We start from the raw sequence: 19309 nt of genomic DNA on the forward strand, positions 1-19309 counted from the left end.
CCTCTATGCACTCCCAGTCCCGAAAATTCCCGGATTTCCACTGGGAAGAGCATTTCCAACTGCTCAGGACATCCCTGGAACATTCTGGAAATCCCTGGAATGCTCAGGAAATCCCAGGAACGAATCCCTGGAATGTTCAGAAAATCCCTGGAATGATCCAGAAATGTTCCGGGAAATCCCAGGGACATTCCGAAAATCCCTGGACCAAATCCCTGGACTGCTCAGGAATCCCTGGAATGATCCAGAAATCCCTGGAATGTTCTGGAAATGTTCCAGAAATCCCTGAAATGAATCCCTGGAATGATCCAGAAAGCCCCAGAATGTTCCGGAAATCCCTGAAATGTTCCAGAAATCCCTGGAACAAACTCCTGGTATGATCCATAAGTCCCTGGAATGTTCTGGAAATGTTCCAGAAATCCCTGAAATGAATCCCTGGAATGATCCAGAAATCCCTGAGATGTTCTAGAAATGTTCCAGAAATCCCTGGAACATTCTGGAAATGTTCCGGAAACCCCCGGAATGAATTCCTGGAATGTTCCAGAAATCCCTGCAACGTTCTGGAAATGTTCCGGAAAGGACGGGAATGTCCCAGAAATTCCTGGAACAGTCTGGAAATATTCGGGAAACGCCTGGAACGATCCAGAAACCCCTGGAATGTTCTGGAAACGTTCCGGAAACCCCTGGAATGAACCCCTGGAATGCTCAGGAAACCCCCGGAATGTTCTGGAAACATTCCAGAAACCCCTGGAATGAACCCCTGGAATGCTCAGGAAAGCCCCGGAACGTTCTGGAAAGCCCTGGAACGCTCACCAGTTGCGCTGGGGGAAGGCGTACATGGCGGGCAGGCTGGGCAGAGCCTGGAAGGAGCTGCGGCCGCGGGAGAAGGTCTGCAGGAAGAGCTGCTTGTAGGGCCGGAAGTTGGTGACGCCAACCTGGTCGTGCAGCAGCTGGGAGAGAGAGAAATTCGGGATTTGGGTGGGAAAACCCAAAAATCCAGGGTTTGGGGAGGGAAAATTCGTGGATTTGGATAGGGAAATTGGGATTGGGGTGGGAAAAATTCATGGATTTGGGGAGGAAAATAGGGATTGGGGTGGGAGAAATCCATGGATTGGGGTGGGAAAAGGACAGGAAAATGTGTATTGGGGTGGGAAAATGTGTATTGGGGTGGGAAAACCCAAAAATCCAGGGATTTGGGCAGGAAAATATTGGATTGGGGAAGTAAAATAGGGTTTGGGGTGGGAGAAGGGCAAGAAAACATGGACTGGGGCAGGAAAATGTGGATTGGGGAGGAAAAAATAGGGATTAGGGCAGAAAAGTAAGGATTGGGGTGGAAAAACCCAAAAATCCAGGGATTTGGGGTGGGAAAATTCATGGATGGGACAGGAAAATAGGGATTGGGGTGGGGAAACCCAAAAATCCAGGGATTTGGGCAGAGAAATTGGGATTTGGGGTGGGAAAAGGACAGAAAAATGTGGATTGGGGTGGAAAAAGCAGATTGGGGAGGGAGAATATGGATTGGGGTGGGAAAACCCAAAAATCCAGGGATTTGGGCAGGAAAACGTGACTTGGGGAAAGAAAATGTGGATTGGGGTGGGAAAAGGGCAAGAAAACATGGATTGGGACAGGAAAACATGGATTGGGGCAGAAAAATAGGGATTTGGGCAGGAAAATATTGGATTTGGGTTGGAAAAGGACAGGAAAACATGGAATGAGGTGGGAAAATGTGGATTGGGGAAAGAAAATATGGAATTCATAGACTAGGGCGGGAAAATATTTGTTTGGGGCAGGAAAATGTGGATTGGGGTGGAAAAAGGACAAGAAAACATGGATTGGGGAAAAAAATACGGAATTCATGGACTGAGGAGGAAATATATTGGATTGGGGTGGGAAAAGGACAGGAAAACATGGATTGAGGTGGAAAAACATGGATTGGGACAGGAAAACTTGGCTCAGGAAGCAGCCAGGCCTCGGTTTGGTTCAAATCCACAAAAAAATCAGGAATAAAATATTCCCAAATGGACACAAAGCCAAGTTTTGGGTGGGAGCAGAGAAAATAAAGGGGAAAGGCAGCGTTTTTCCAGGGAAATTCCATGAAAATTCCATGGAAATTCCATGAAAATTCCGTGGCAATCTCACCCTCATGGCTGTTTCGAAGGATCCTGCCAGGATGTGATCCACAGGGAGTTGGGAATTGTTGCACCACACCTGGGAAAGGAGGGAATTTGGGATTGGGATGGGGAAACCACCCAGAATTCCCCAAAAATTCCCACACTGGACTCACAAATCTCAAAAAAAAATTATCCCAAAAGAGGAGAAGCAAAGGAGAAAATTCCCGTTTTTCACAAATTTCAAAAGACGAACAAAGGAGAAAATTCCTTTTTTTCACCAATTCCCAAAGGAAAATCCCAAAAGAGAAGGAAAGGAAAAAATTCCTGTTTTTCCAAGGTGATCCAGGATTGGGATTGGGAAAACTGCCAGGAATTCCCAAAAATTCCCATGCTGGACTCACAAATCCCCCAAAAAATACCCCAAAAAGAGGAGGAGCAAAGGAAAAATATCCCATTTTTCCAAGGAAATCCAGGCAGGATTGGGATTGGCAGAACCACCCAGAATTCCCAAAAATTCCCATGTTGGGCTCACAAATCCCAGAAAAAAATCCCAAAAAGAGGAAGAACAAAGGAGAAAATTCCTGTTCTTCTCAAATCCCCAAATAAAAATCCTGAAAAAGAAAGAGGAAAGCAGAAAATTCCCATTTTTCCAGGGAAATCCAGGCAGTATTGGGATTGGCAGAACCACCCAGAATTCCAAACTAATTCCCACATTTGGCTCACAAATCCCAAAAAAAAAAAATCCCAAAAGAAGAGAAGGAAATCAGAAAATTCCTGTTTTTCACAAATCCCAAAATAAAAATCTCAGAAGAGGAAGAGCAAAGCAGAAAATTCCCATTTTTCCAGGGAAATCCAGGCAGGATTGGGATTGGCAGAACCACCCAGAATTCCCAAAAATTCCCACGTTTGGCTCACAAATCCCAAAATAAAAATCCCAAAAAGAGAAAGAGCAAAGGAGAAAATTCCTGTTTTTCATAAATCCCCAAATAAAAATCCTGAAAGAGAAGGAGGAAAGCAGAAAATTCCCATTTTTCCAGGATTGGGATTGGCAGAACCACCCAGAATTCCCAAAAATTCCCATGCTGGATTCACAAATCCCCCAAAAAAATATCCCAGAAGAGAAGGAGGAAATCAGAAAATTCCTGTTTTTCACAAATCCCCAAAATAAAATTCCCGAAAGAGGAGAAGGAAAGGAAAAAATTCCCATTTTTCCAGGATTGGGACTGGGATGGGCAGAACTGCCAGAAATTCCCAAAAATTCCCATGTTTGGCTCACAAATCCCAAAAAAAATATCCTGAAATAGAAGCAGGAAAGGAAAAAAAATCTTGTTTTTCACAAATTCCAAAAGAGGAACAAACTAGAAAATTCCTGTTTTCCACAAATCCCCAAAATTAAAATCCAAAAAGACGAATAGCCAAGCAGCAAATTCCCATTTTTCCAAGGAAATTCCCGGATTTTACCTGGGCAGGGCTGGTGCCTTTGGTGGGAGGAACGAAAAATCCATCCTCAGCTGATCCTGCTGAACCTGCAGGGACATCCTGGAAAAATTCCAGAAAAATCCCATAAAAATCCCAGAATTCCCAATAAATCCCAGCTGGAAAACCCCAGAGAAGGCAGAATTCCCGAGGGATTTTTGGGAATTTTGGGGAATTTCTGGGAATTTCCTACCAGCTCGGGAGGAAGATCCAAATCCTCCTCGACTTCCCATCCTCCTCCTTCCTCCTGGCTTTTTCCAGCTCCTTCCTCTCCGAAGGCTTCTCCTGCATCCACGAATCCATCTGGGAAAAATGGGAATATTTAGGGAGAATTCCTGGTTTTCTGGGGAAATTCCTGGATTTTCTAGGAAAATTCTTGGGTTTTATGGGAGAATTCTCAGGTTTTGTGGGAAAATTCCTGGATTTTCTGAGAAAATTCATGGATTTTCTGAGAAAATTCATGGATTTTCTGGGGAAAATGGGAATATGGTGTTTTTCTGGGGAAATTCTCAGGTTTTCCGGAAAATTCTCAGGTTTTCTGGGAAAATTCCTTGATTTTTCTGAGCAAATTCCCATATTTTCTGGGAGAATTCCTGAGTTTTCTGGGGAAATTCCCAGATTCTGTGAGGAAAATGAGAATATGGTCTTTTTCTGGGAAAATTCCTGTGTTTTCTGGAAAAATTCACTGATTTTCTGGGAAATTCTCAGCTTTTCTGGGAGAATTCACTGATTTTCTAGGAAAATTCCTGGATTTTCTGGGAAAATTCCTGGATTTTTCTGGGAAAATTCCTGGATTTTTCTGGGAAAATTCCTGGATTTTTCTGGGAAAATTCCTTGATTTTTCTGGGAAAATTCCTTGATTTTTCTGGGAAAATTCCTTGATTTTTCTGGGAAAATTCCCAGATTCTGTGACGAAAATGGGAATATGAGTGTTTTTCTGGGAGAATTCCTGGATTTTCTGGGAAAAGTCCTGTGGTATCTGGGAAAATTCACTGATTGTCTTGGAAAATTCCCATATTTTCTGGGAGAATTCCTGGGTTTTCTGGGAAAATTATGGGTTTTCTGGGAAAATTCTGTATTTTCTGGGAAAATTCACTGATTTTCTGGGACAATTCACTGATTTTCTGGGAAATTCTCAGCTTTTCCTGGAAAATTCCCAGATTTTCCTGGAAAATTCCCAGATTTTCCCACCTTCATCCAGCTGCAGCTCAGCGTCCTCCCCCCAGCCCTCGGCGCCCACGGCCTCGATGTCGATGTCGGCAGCCAGAGCTCCTCCTTTGCCTGCAAAAAACCGGGAATGAACCTCGGGAGAGAATTCCAGGAGGGAAAAAACTCCAATTCCCAATGTGGGGATGCAGTTTGGGATGGAATTTTGAGGGATTTTTGGGGATTTGGGATGAGAATTCCAGGAATTCCCTCCTGGACACCTCCAGGGATGAAAACTCCAAACCCTTCTGAGGATTTTCCCTTTTCCAGCAGGAATTTCCCCAAATTCCCACCCTGGCAGATCCCAAATTCCCCTTTTTTTCTGGGATGAGCTCCCCCAGCTCCCTCTGCATTCTCCATTCCCTCCTCCTGCTGGGAAATTCCCTGGAAAATCCTGATTTTCCCACTTCCCAGCCCTCAGTCCATCCAGATCCTGAATGGACATTCCCAGAAGTCAATCCTTGGCCTCATCCCATTCTCACCTCATTCCCATTCCCATTATTCCCAATTCCCAATCCTATTTCCATTCCCATCCCAATTCCAATTCCCAATTCTCATTATTCCCAATTCCCATTCTGAGTCTCATTTCCCATTCCCATTATTCCCAATCCCATTCCAATCCCATTTCACATTCCCAATCCCATTTCCATTCCTATTCCAAATCCCATTCTTATTCCCATTCCCATGATTCCCATTCCCAATCCTATTCCCATTCCCATTATTCCCATCCCATTTCCCATTCCCATTTCATTCCCATTCCTATCTCCATTCCCATCCCATTCCAATTCCAATTCCCATTATTCCCAATTCCCATTCTGAGTCTCATTTCCTATTCCCATTATTCCCAATCCCATTCCATTCCCATTTCAATCCCATTTCACATTCCCATCCCTATTCCCAATCCCATTCTTATTCCTGTTCCCATCCCATTCCCATTATTCCCATTATTCCCATTCCATTCCCATTATTCCCATTATTCCCATTCCATTCCCATTTTCCATTCCCATTATTCCCATTCCCATTATTCCCATTCCTACTCCATTCCCATCCAGCTCCATCCCCACTTTTCCAGAACACTCCACTCATTCCTCACAACAACCCCACAATCCACAACCTCCCCTGCTCATCCCAAATCCCACAAAAATCCCACAAATCCCACAAAAATCCCATAAATCCCGACCTTTCCCGGCGATGTTTCCCTCGAAGAACCCTCTGGACACAGTCAGCAGAGGCCAGTTGGTGTCCAGGGGCATCACAATCCCCCAAATCCCATCAATCCCACAAATCCCCCAAATCCCCCAAATCCCATAAATCCCACAAATACCCCATAAATCCCACAAATCCCATAAAAATCCCACAAAAACCCCGCAAATCCCAACCTTTCCCGGCGATGTTTCCCTCAAAGAACCCTCTGGACACAGTCAGCAGAGGCCAGTTGGTGTCCAGAGGCATCCCAACCCCATCAATCCCCCAAATCCCAACCCCATCAATCCCATAAATCCCTCAAATCCCAATGCCCCAAATCCCATAAATCCCATAAATCCCACAAATCCCGACCTTTCCCAGCGATGTTTCCATCGAAGAACCCTCTGGACACAGTCAGCAGAGGTCAGTTGGTGTCCAGCGGCATCACAATCCCATCAATCCCAATCCCATAAATCCCATAAATCCCATAAATCCCATAAAAATCCCATAAAAACCCCACAAATCCTGACCTTTCCCGGCGATGTTTCCCTCGAAGAAGCCTCTGGACACAGTCAGCAGAGGCCAGTTGGTGTCCAGAGGCATCACCGGCGCCGGCGGCTGCAGCAGCTTCGCCTCGGGATCCACCGCCGGGATCTGGGAATTCGGGAAAATCCCGATTTTTGGGATCTTGTGGGAAAAATCCCAATCTTTGGGATCTTGTGGGAAAATCCCATTCTTTGGGATCCCATGGGAAATGCCATTCTTTGAGGAAACTCATGGGATCTTGCAGGGAAAATCCCAATCTTTGGGATCCCGTGGGAAATCCCAATTTTTTGGGGAAAATTTCCCCAATTTTATGGGGAAACCCCTGATTTTTGGAATCTGATCTGGATAGAAAATCCCAATCTTTGGGATCCCATGGGAAATGCCATTCTTTGGGGAAACTCATGGGATCCAAAGGGAAAATCCCAATCTTTGGGATCCAAAGGGAAAATCCTGATTTTTTAGGATCTTGTGGGAAAATCCCAGTTTTTGGGATCCCATGGGAAATCCCAGTCTGTGGGAAAACTGACAGATCTACAGGAAAATCCTGATTTTTGGGATCCATAGGGAAAATCCCGATCTTTGGGATCTCATGGGAACATCCTGATTTTTTGGGATTCATGGGGAAAATCCTGATTTTTGGAATCTCATCTGGATGGAAAATCCCATTCTTTGGGATGGAAAATCCTGATTTTTGGGATCCCATGGGAAATGCTGATCTTTGGGAAAACTCATGGGATCTGGAGGGAAAATCCCAATATTTGGGATCCCATGGGAACATCCCAGTCTGTGGGAAAACTGACAGATCTACAGGAAAACCCTAATTTTTGGGATCTTGTGGGAAAATCCCAGTTTTTTGGATCCCATGGGAAATCCCAGTCTGTGGGAAAACTGACAGATCTACAGGAGAATCCTGATTTTTGGGATCTTGTGGGAAAATCCCGATTTTTGGGATCTCGTGGGAACATCCTGATCTTTGGGATCTATGGGGAAATCCCAATCTTTGGGATCTATGGGGAAATCCTGATCTTTGGGATGGAAAATCCCATTCTTTGGGATGAAAAATCCTGATTTTTGGGATCCCATGGGAAATGCCATTCTTTGGGAAAACTCATGGGATACACAGGGAAAATCCCAATCTTTGGGATCCCGTGGGAAATCCCAATTTTTTGGGGAAAATTTCCCCAATTTTATGGGGAAAACCCTGATTTTTGGAATCTGATCTGGATAGAAAATCCCATTCTTTGGGATCCCATGGGAAATGCCATTCTTTGGGGAAACTCATGGGATCTTGCAGGGAAAATCCCAGTCTTTGGGATCAGCAGGGAAATCCTGATCTTTGGGATCCCATGGAAAATCCCAGTCTGTGGGAAAACTGACAGATCTACAGGAAAACCCTAATTTTTGGGATCTCATGGGGAAAATCCCAATCTTTGGGATCTCATGGGAACATCCTGATTTTTTGGGATCCATGGGGAAAATCTTGATTTTTGGGATCCCATCTGGATGGAAAATCCCATTCTTTGGGATGGAAAATCCTGATTTTTGGGATCCCATGGGAAATGCTGATCTTTGGGAAAACTCATGGGATCTTGTGGGAAAATCCCAATCTTTGGGATCCCATGGGAACATCCCAGTCTGTGGGAAAACTGACAGATCTACAGGAAAACCCTAATTTTTGGGATCTCGTGGGGAAAATCCTAATCTTTGGGATCTCATGGGAACATCCTGATTTTTTGGGATCCATGGGGAAAATCCTGATTTTTGGGATCCCATCTGGATGGAAAATCCCATTCTTTGGGATAGAAAATCCTGATCTTTGGGATCCCAAGGGAAATCCCATTCTTGGGAAAACTGACAGATCCACAGGAAAATCCTGATTTTTGGGATCCACAGGGAAAATCCTGTTCTTTGGGATGGAAAAATCCCATTTTTCGGGATGGAAAATCCTGATTTTTGGGATCCACAGGGAAAATCCCATTCTTTGGGATAGAAAATCCTGATTTTCGGGATGGAAAATCCCATTTTTCAGGATGTAAAATCCCATTTTTCAGGATGGAAAATCCCATTTTTCGGGATGCCATCCCTGCCCCTCATTCCCAGAAGGAGTTTCCCAGGTTGTCCCAAATTCCTGAATTCCCAGAATTCCCAAATTCCCGGATTCCTCACCGTCTCCTTCTCGGGATCGAAGGATTCCCTCAGAGTCGCTGCCTCCTCATCCAGCCCGTGGGTGGCTGCAGTCAGGTAAGCCAGAGACTCTGCAATTCCAGACAGGAAATTTGGGAATTCACACCGGGAAATTTGGGATTTGACACCCAGGGAAATTTGGGATTTCACACCCAGGGAAATTTGGGATTTCACACCCAGGGAAATTTGGGATTTCACACCCAGGGAAATTTGGGATTTGACACCCAGGGAAATTTGGGATTTCACACCCAGGGAAATTTGGGATTTCACACCCAGGGAAATTTGGGATTCCACGCTGGGATTCCCAGAATTTCCCACCGGGAATGCCGGAATTTCAGGGAATCTCAGAATTTCACACCAGGATTGCCGGAATTCCTGATCCCAAGAACCTCCCCGGGGCAGAACTCCCAATCCAAGGACCCTCCAAGGTTCATTCCCGATCCCAAACAGAATTCCCAATCCCTCCCAGCTCAGAATTCCCAATCCCAATCCCTCTCCAGGGCAGAATTCCCAATTCCAAGACTCTCCAAAACTCATTCATTCCCAATCCCAAGAACTTCCAAGTTTCATTCCCAATCCCAAGACCCTCCAAAGTTCATTCCTGATCCCAACTCAGAATTCCCAATCCCAGCCCAGAATTCCCAATCCCATCTCAGAATTCCCAATCCCTCTCCAAGGTTCATTCATTCCCAATCCCAGCTCGGAATTCCCAATACCAGCTTGGAATTCCCAATCCCATCTTGGAATTCCCAATACCTCCAAGGTTCATTCCCAATCCCAGTCCCTCCCAGCTCAGAATTCCCATTCCCAATCCCTCTCCAGGTCAGAATTCCCAATCCCAAGGCTCCAAAGTCCCAATCCCAGCAGGAATTCCCAATCCCAGCAGGAATTCCCAATCCCAGCCCCTCCCAGCCCAGAATTCCCAAACCCTCCCATCTCAGAATTCCCAATCCCAGCTCAGAATTCCCAATCCCATCTCAGAATTCCCGATCCCAGCTCAGAATTCCCAATCCCAGCTCAGAATTCCCAATCCCATCTCAGAATTCCCAATCCCATCTCAGAATTCCCAATCCCAGCTCAGAATTCCCGATCCCGGTGTGAATTCCCGATCCCAGCAGGAATTCCCAATCCCAGGACCCCCCAAGGTTCATTCATTTCCAATCTCAAGCAGAATTCCCAATCCCAGCCCAGAATTCCCAATCCCAATCCCATCTCAGATCTCCCAATCCCAGCAGGAATTCCCAATCCCAGCTCAGAATTCTCAATCCCAGCTCAGAATTCCCAATCCCAGCTCAGAATTCCCAATCCCAGCTCAGAATTCCCAATCCCAAACCCCTCCAAGGTTCATTCATTCCCAATCCCAATCTCTCTCCAAGGTTCATTCCCAATCCCAGCTCAGAATTCCCATTCCCAATCCCATGTCCAAATTCCTGATCCCAGCAGGAATTCCCAATCTCAGCCCCTCCCAGCTCTGAATTCCCAATTCCTCCCAGCTCAGAATTCCCAATCCCAGCAGGAATTCCCAATCCCAATCCCAGCTCAGAACTCCCAATCCCAGCTCAGAATTCCCAATCCCAGCTCAGAATTCCCAATCCCAGCTCAGAACTCCCAATCCCAGCTCAGAACTCCCAATCCCAGCTCAGAATTCCCAATCCCAGCTCAGAATTCCCAATCCCAGCTCAGAATTCCTGATCCCAGCAGGAATTCCCAATCTCAGCCCCTCCCAGCTCGGAATTCCCAATCCCAGCTCAGAATTCCCAATCCCAGCTCAGAATTCCCAATCCCAATCCCAGCTCAGAACTCCCAATCCCATCTCAGAACTCCCAATCCCATCTCAGAATTCCCAATCCCAGCTCAGAATTCCCAATCCCAAACCCCGGAATTCCCAATCCCAAGGCTCCAAATTCCCAATCCCAGCTCAGAATTCCTGATCCCAGCAGGAATTCCCGATCCCATCTTGGAATTCCCAATCCCTCCAAGGTTCATTCCCAATCCCAATCCCAATCCCAATCCCAGCTCAGAATTCCCAATCCCATCTCAGAACTCCCAATCCCATCAGGAATTCCCAATCCCAGTTCAGAATTCCCGAGAATCTGCTCACTCTGGCCGCAGCTGCGCAGGATCCTGACCCTCTCGGCCACGTCGCCCAGGTACAGAGCGTTCTGGTAATGTCCACTCATGTCCTTGCGGATCTCCGCTGGCCACAGGGAGGGAAAATCGGGAATCAGAGTCATCCCAGATCCATGGGAATTCGGGGTTGGAAGTGTTTTATGGGGTTTGAGGGTTTGCAGCGTTCCCTGAGCCCGTTCCCAACAGGAATTCAGGGTTGGAATTGTTTTCTGGGGTTTTAATGGGTTTTCAGAGTTCCCAGGTCCCGTTCCAAATGGGAATTCAGGGATTGTTGGTGTTTTATGGGGTTTTTCCAGGTTTTCAGAGTTCCCAGGTCCTGCTCTCAACAGGAATTCAGGGATTGCTGGTGTTTTATGGGGTTTTAATGGGTTTTAATGGGTTTTCAGAGTTCCCAGGTCCTGTTCCCAACGGGAATTCAGGGATTGTTGGTGTTTTATGGGGTTTTATTGGGTTTTAATGGGTTTTCAGAGTTCCCAGGTCCCGTTCCCAACGGGAATTCAGGGATTGTTGGTGTTTTATGGGGTTTTAATGGGTTTTAATGGGTTTTAATGGGTTTTCAGAGTCCCCAGGTCCTGCTCTCAACAGGAATTCAGGGATTGTTGGTGTTTTATGGGGTTTTGATGGGTTTTAATGGGTTTTCAGAGTTCCCAGGTCCCGTTCCCAACGGGAATTCAGGGATTGTTGGTGTTTTATGGGGTTTTGATGGATTTTCAACATTCCCTGATCCCATTTCTAACGGGAATTCATTGATTTTCATTGTTTTCTGGGGTTTTTCCAGGTTTTCAACATTCCCAGATCCCATTTCTAATAAGAATTCTTTCATTGTTTTATGGGGTTTTAATGGGTTTTCAACATTCCCTGATCCCATTTCTACTGGGAATTCACAGATTTTCATTGTTTTCTGGGGTTTTTCCAGGTTTTCAACATTCCCAGATTGCATTCCCAATGGGAATTCACAGATTTTCATAATTTTCTGGGATTTTTCCAGGTTTTCAACATTCCCAGATTGCATTCCCAACAGGAATTCACTGATTCTCATTGTTTTCTGGGGTTTTTCCAGGTTTTCGACATTCCCAGCTCCCATTCCCAATGGGAACTTACCGATTTTCATCATTTTCCCACCTCAAACTCACCAATTTTCATCATTTTCTGCAGTTTTTCCATGTTTCCCACAGTTTCTCCAGGTTTCTCACATTCCCAGTTCCCATTCCCCCAGAAACTCACCAATTTTCCTCATTTTCCACCCCAAACTCACCGATTTTGCTCATTTCCCAGAGTTTTTCCAGGTTTCCCACCTCCCATTCCCACCCCAAACTCACCAATTTCCCGATTTCCTCCCCAAATTCACCAATTTTCATCATTTCCACCCCAAACTCCCCAATTTTCCCCATTTTCCACCCCAAAACTCACTGATTTTCATTATTTTCTTCATTTTTCCACCCAAATCTGACAGATTTTCATCATTTCCCACCCAAATCTCACAGATTTTCCTCATTTTCCCAACCAAACTCACCAATTTTCCCCATTTTCCACCCCAAACTCACCAATCTTCATCATTTTCCAGTTTCTCACATTCCCAGTTCCCATTCCCACCCCAAACTCCCCAATTTTTCTCATTTCCACCCCAAACTCAATGATTTTCATCATTTCCCTCATTTTCCCACCCACCCAAACTCACAGATTTTCATAATTTTCCCCATTTTCCCACCCAAACTCCCCAATTCCCCCCATTTCTCACCCCAAAACTCACAGATTTTCATAATTTTCCTCATTTTCCCACCCAAACCTCACCGATTTTCATCATTTCCCCCAATTTCCCACCCAAACTCCCCAATTTCCCCCATTTCCACCCCAAAACTCACCAATTTTCATAATTTTCTTCATTTTTCCACCCAAATCTCACAGATTTTCCTCATTTTTCCACCTAAAACTCCCCAATTTCCCCATTTTCCCACCCAAACTCCCCAATTTCCCCCATTCCCACCCCAAACCTCACCGATCTTCATCATTTTCCCATTTTAAACTCACCCATTTTCCCCATTTTTACACTCAAAACTCCCCATTTTCCCCATTTCCCACTCAAACCTCACCGATTTTCATCATTTTCCGGAGTTTTTCCAGGTTCCCCGTGATGAGGTAGAGGAAGGAGAGTTTGTCGAAGTTTTTGGTTCTCTGGTAACACATTTCCACCACCTGGTGGTTTCCCTGCAGCAGAGCAGCTTCTCCCAGCTTCTCCCAGCAGCCCTTCGTGTCCAGAGCCTTGGCAGCCTCCAGGGCGATCTGGGGAGTCCCAAAATTTTGGGATTTGTGGGAATTGCAGAGGGGAATGGGGAGAGGTGGTGGGGGAACTCGAAATGGGGAAAAAATGGGGAAAAATGGATGAAAATGTGGTAAAAATGGCTCAAAATCAGCCCAAAATGAACTTTTCGAGATGTTTTGAGATATCCTGAAATTCTGGGAATTCCCAAAATTTTGGGATTTGTGGGAATTCCGGAGGGGAATGGGGAGAGGGGAAAGGGAGAGGTGGTGGGGGGCTGGAAATGGGGAAAAAATGGGGAAAAATGGATGAAAATGTGGTAAAAATGGCTCAAAATCAGCCCAAAATGAACTGTTCAAGATAACCTGAAATTCTGGGGAATCCCAAATTTTGGGATTTGCGGGAATTCCAGAGGGGAAGGGGGAGAGGGGAAAGGGAGAGGTGGTGGGGGGCTGGAAATGGGGTAAAAATGGGGAAAAATGGATCAAAAATGGACCAAAATTGGCCCAAAATGAACTTTTCGAGCTGTTTTGAGATACGGCAAGATTCTGGGAATTCCCAAAATTTTGGGATTTATGGGAATTCCGGAGGGGAAGGGGGAGAGGAGAAAGGGAGAGGTGGTGGGGGATTTGAAATGGGGAAAAAATGGGTAAAAATGGACGGAAATGTGGTAAAAATGGCTCAAAATCAGCCCAAAATGAACTGTTCGAGATAAGCTGAAATTCTGGGGATTCCCAAAATTTTGGGATTTGCAGGAATTCCGGAGGGGAAGGGGGAGAGGGGGAAGGAGAGGTGGTGGGGGACTCGAAATGGGGAAAAAATGGGGAAAAAATGGGGGAAAACGGATCAAAATCAGCCCAAAATGAACAACTTGAAGTGTTCTGGGATTTCTCAAAATTCAGGGAATTCCCAGAATTTTGGGATTTGTGGGAATTCCGGAGGGGAATGAGGAGAGGAGAAGGGGAGAGGTGTGGTGTGGCTCAAAATGGGGAAAAAATGGGTAAAAATAGACCAAAAATGGACCAAAATCGGCTTAAAACGAACTTTTCGAGATGTTTTGAGATATCCTGAAATTCTGGGAATTCCCAGAATTTTGGGATTTGTGGGAATTCCGGAGGGGAAGGGGGAGAGGGGAAAGGGAGAGGTGGTGGGGGAACTCGAAATGGGGAAAAAATGGGGAAAAATGGATGAAAATGTGGTAAAAATGGCTCAAAATCAGCCCAAAATGAACTGTTCGAGATAAGCTGAAATTCTGGGGATTCCCAAAATTTTGGGATTTGCAGGAATTCCGGAGGGGAAGGGGGAGAGGGGAAAGGGAGAGGTGGTGGGGGGCTGGAAATGGGGAAAAAATGGGGAAAAATGGATCAAAAATGGACCAAAAATGGACCAAAATTGGCTTAAATTGAAGTTTCTGAGGTGTCCTGGGAATTCCCAAAATTCTGGGATTTGTGGGAATTCCGGAGGGGAATGGGGAGAGGTGGTGGGGGACTCAAAATGGGGAAAAAATGGGGAAAAAGGGACCAAAAATGGACCAAAATCGGCTTAAAACGAACTTTTCGAGATGTTTTGAGATATCCTGAAATTCTGGGAATTCCCAAAATTTTGGGATTTATGGGAATTCCGGAGGGGAAGGGGGAGAGGGGAAAGGGAGAGGTGGTGGGGGATTTGAAATGGGGAAAAAATGGGTAAAAATGGACGGAAATGTGGTAAAAATGGCTCAAAATCAGCCCAAAATGAACTTCTTGAGGTGTTCTAGGAGTTCTCAAAATTGTGGGAATTCCCAGAATTTTGGGATTTGTGGGAATTCCGGAGGGGAATGAGGAGAGGAGAAGGGGAGAGGTGTGGTGTGGCTCAAAATGGGGAAAAAATGGGTAAAAATAGACCAAAAATGGACCAAAAATGGACCAAAACTCTCTGTGACTTCCCGAAACGTCCCCAAAACACCCCAGAACACCCCAAAAACTCTCCCAAACCACCCCAAACCCCGAATCTCACCTCGATGTTGCCGCACTCCAGCGCCAGCCCAAACCTGGTTCTCTCGTCCCTGACGAAGTGCAGAGCGACCTCAGGGTAACCTTTGCGCTGCAGGTAGGCGATGATGGACTGACCCACCAGCTTGGCGTTACGGACCATGTGCAGCACCTGGGGAAATAAAAATTCCCAAAATATTCCCAAAAATGTTCCCAAAAATGTGCCCAAAAATCCTCAGGGAAAACATTCCAAACTGCACCATGTGCAGCACCTGGGGACGGGGAAATTACCAAAAATGTGCCCAAAATATTCCCAAAAATGTTCCCAAAAACATTCCTGATTGGTGTTATGGACCATGTGTGACACCTGGGAAAAAAATCCCAAAAATGTTCCCAAAAACGTTCCCAAAAATGTTCCTGATTGGTGTTATGGACCATGTGCAGCACCTGGGGACAGGGAAAATCCCAAAAATGTGCCCAAAATATTCCCAAAAATGTTCCTGATTGGTGTTATGGACCATGTGTGACACCTGGGGAAATAAAAATTCCCAAAAATGTTCCCAAAAATGTTCCAGCTTGGCGTTGCGCACCATGTGCAGCACCTGGGGACAGGGAAAATCCCAAAAATGTTCCTAAAAATGTTCCTGATTGGTGTTACGCACCATGTGCAGCACCTGGGGACAGGGAAAATCCCAAAAATGTGCCCAAAAATGTGCCCAAAAATGTGCCCAAAAATGTGACCAAAAATGTGACCAAAAATCCTCAGGGAAAACATTCCAAACTGCACCATGTGCAGCACCTGGGGACAGGGAAATTCCCAAAAATGTGCCCAAAATATTCCCAAAAATGTTCCTGATTGGTGTTATGGACCATGTGCAGCACCTGGGGAGGAGAAATTCCCAAAAATGTTCCCAAAAATGTTCCTGATTGGTGTTATTTATTCCCCATTTCCCCCCATTAATCCCCATTTTTTCCCCCATTTTCTCCCCCTTTTTCCCCATTTTTCTCTCACCTCATCACATTTCCTGTTGCACAGAGCCAGTCTGAATTTAAACTCAGTGGGATCGATGCTCCCAATCCCATTTTCCCCAATCCCCAAATCCCATTTTTCCTTGATCCCCATTCCATTTTTTCCCTAAATCCCCACTTTTTCCCTAAATCCCCACTTTTTCCCTGTTTTTTCCCCATTTTTCCCCCATTTTCCCCCTTTTTTCTCCCATTTATCCCCATTTTTCCCCTTTATCCCCCATTTTTTCCCCCCTTTTTCCCCATTTCTTCCCATTTCCCCCATTTATCCCCAATTTTTCCCCATTTTTCCCCCATTTTTTTCCATTTTTCCCCTTTTTCCCCCATTTTTCCCTATTTCTCCCCATTTTTTCCCCATTTCTCCCCATTTTCCCCCATTTCTCCCCATTTTTCCCCATTTTTCCCCCATTTTCCCCCATTTCTCCCCATTTCCCCTCTCACCTCATCATATTTCCTGTTGCACAGAGCCAGTTTAAATTTGAACTCAGTGGGATCAATGCTCCCAATCCCCTTTTTTCCCCCATTTTTTCCCAACTTTTCCCCATTTTTCCTCATTTTCTCCCCATTTATTCCCCTTTTTCCCCCATTTCTCCCCATTTTCCCCCACTTTTTTCCCCATTTCCCCCATTTATTCCCCTTTTTCTCCCATTTTTTCCTCATTTTTCCCCATTTCTTCACCATTTTTCCCCATTTTCCCCCAATTTCTCCCCATTTTCCCCCATTTCCCTCTCACCTCATCATATTTCCTGTTGCACAAAGCCAGTTTGAATTTAAACTCCATGGGATCAATGCTCCCAATCCCCTTTTTTCCCCATTTTCCCCCATTTATCCCCCATTTTCCCCTTTTCCTTATTTCTCCCATTTCCCCATCCCCATTTTCCCCAATTTTCTCCCTTTATCCCCCATTTTTCCCCTTTTTCCCCATTTTCCCCCAATTTTCCCCATTTCTCCCCATTTTTCCCCAATTTTTCCCCATTTATTCCCTTTTTCCCCATTTTTTCCCCATTTCCCCATTTATCCCCAATTTTTCCCCATTTTCCCCACTTGTTTCCCCATTTCTTCACCATTTTTCCCCATTTTTTCCCTGTTTTTCCACCATTTATTCCCCTTTTTCCCCCATTTTTCCCGATTTTTCCCCATTTTCCTCCCCATTTCTCCCCGTTTTTCTCTCACCTCATCGTATTTCCTGTTGCACAGAGCCAGTTTGAATTTGAACTCTGTTGGGTCGATGCTCAGCACTCTGGGGCGACACTCCCTGTCCAGGCAGAACACGCTGCTGCCCTTCACCCGCGTCACGTAGATCGGCACGTCCAGCGTCCGGATGATCCCGTGGTCCCTGAACACAAATTTGGGAGTTTTTAGGATTTTTTGGGATTTTTTTGGGATTTTTTGGGAATTTTTTTTTGCGATTTTTGGGGCTTTTTCGTGATTTTTTGGGCATTTCTTGTGATTTTTTGGGCATTTTTTGGGGTGTTAGATCGGCATGTCCAGAAGATCCCATGGTCAGTAAACACAAATTTGGGATTTTTGGGATTTTTTGGGGATTTTTTTTACAATTTTTTCGGATTTTTTGTTATTTTTTGCTTTTTTTTTTCCGGGCGTTAGATCGGCACATCCAGCATCCGGATGATCCCGTGGTCCCTGAACAGAAATTTGCAAATTTTTGGGATTTTTTTGGGGATTTTTTTGGGGATTTTTTTGTGATTTTTGGGGATTTTTGCAGGCTGTGATTTTTATTAATTTTTTTGATTTTTTTGTTTGGGGATTTTGGGATTTTGGATTTTTGATTTTGAGTTTTGGAGATTTTGGATTTTTTGATTTTGGGGATTTTGGGGTTTTGTGATTTTTGTGCATTTTGGGGTTTTTTTGTGATTTTGGGGATTTTTTGGGGTTTTTTTGTAATTTTTTGGGGATTTTTTTGGGGTTTTTTGTGAATTTTTGGGGATTTTTTTTGGTTTTTGGGGATTTTTTGGGGATTTTTTGCGATTTTTTTTGCAATTTTTTTCCCTTTTTTTGCGATTTTTTTGGATTTTTTGGGGTAATTTTGAGTGTTTTTGGGGTGTTAGATCGGCACATCCAGCATCCGGATGATCCCATGCTCCCTAGAGAAATTTGGGAATTTTTAAGGATTTTTTAGGGGTTTTTTTGGATTTTTTTTGTGATTTTTCGCGATTTTTCGGCAGTTTTTGCAGGTTTTTTGCGATTTTTTGGGATGTTTTTGGTTCCAGGCAGAACACGCTGCTGCCCTTCACCCGCGTCACGTAGATCGGCACGTCCAGCGTCCGGATGATCCCGTGGTCCCTGAACACAAATTGGGATTTTTGGGAATTTTATAGGATTTTTAGGGATTTTTTGGGGGGTTTTTTTGTGATTTTTTGGGAATTTTTAGCGATTTTTGGGGATTTTTTGGGATTTTTTGGGGTGTTTCTAGGGTGTTAGATTGGCACGTCCAGCGTCCGGATGATCCCGTGGTCACTAGGAGATTCGGGAATTTTGGGATTTTTTGGGACTTTTTGGGAATTTTTTGCAATTTTTGGGGGGGTTTTTGGGATTTTTTGGGAGTTTTTTGGCATTTTTTGGGATGCTTGATTGTCACATCCAGCATCTGGACAATCCTATGGTACCTGGGGAAATTTGGGATTTTTTGGGGATTTTTTTAGGATTTTTTCGATTTTTTGGGGGGGATTTTTTCATGATTTTTTTCAATTGTTTTGCAATTTTTTGGGGGGTTTTTTGGGGTGTTAGATCACCACGTCCAGCGTCTGGATGATCCCGTGGTCTCTAAACAGAGATTTGGGGTGGTTTGGAGTGTTTTGGGATGTTCTGGGTGAGATGTTCTGGGATGTTTGCTTTGAGGTGGTTTGGGATGTTCTGGAATTTTCTGGGATGTTGGTTTTGGAATGTTTGTTACAGGAAACTGGAGGGTGCTTCAAGAAGGAGTTTTGGGAGGAAAAAAAGTTGTTTTGGGAGGAAAAAGAAGTTGTTTTGGGAGGAAAAAGTAGTTTCGGGAGGAAAAAGAAATTTTGGGAGGAAAAAATTTCGGGAAGATGACCTTTTGGAAAGATGACCTTTTGGAAAGATATTTTGGGATAAAGTTTTGGGTCATTCTGGAGACGTCCCTGGTGGAATTCCCACCTCCCACTCTCCTGATCCCAGAATTCCCAATTCCTGGAATTCCTGGGAATTCCCTAAAAAAAATCCCTAAAAATCACCCCAAAATA

The 19309-nt window shown here is 44.8% G+C and overlaps 1 protein-coding gene across 1 annotated transcript in view; it reads right to left on the reverse strand.

Moving 5' to 3' along the window:
• COPA (coat protein complex I subunit alpha) overlaps positions 1–19309 on the reverse strand; it is a 109160-nt gene that overhangs the window by 62767 nt on the left and 27084 nt on the right. The window contains exons 14-25 of the mRNA XM_085082215.1: positions 18341–18389; positions 17262–17483; positions 15088–15234; positions 12926–13115; positions 10807–10902; positions 8688–8776; positions 6506–6629; positions 4776–4865; positions 3778–3887; positions 3570–3647; positions 2137–2205; positions 811–947 (exon numbers count right to left, since the gene is read on the reverse strand). Of these exons, the coding sequence (XP_084938341.1) occupies positions 811–947; positions 2137–2205; positions 3570–3647; positions 3778–3887; positions 4776–4865; positions 6506–6629; positions 8688–8776; positions 10807–10902; positions 12926–13115; positions 15088–15234; positions 17262–17483; positions 18341–18389 (1401 nt within the window). The remainder of the gene's footprint in view (positions 1–810; positions 948–2136; positions 2206–3569; positions 3648–3777; positions 3888–4775; positions 4866–6505; positions 6630–8687; positions 8777–10806; positions 10903–12925; positions 13116–15087; positions 15235–17261; positions 17484–18340; positions 18390–19309) is intronic.

This window comes from Lichenostomus cassidix, chromosome 25 (assembly GCF_008360975.1).
Source record: "Lichenostomus cassidix isolate B80296 chromosome 25, HeHo_3.0, whole genome shotgun sequence".
Lineage (NCBI taxonomy): Eukaryota > Metazoa > Chordata > Aves > Passeriformes > Meliphagidae > Lichenostomus > Lichenostomus cassidix.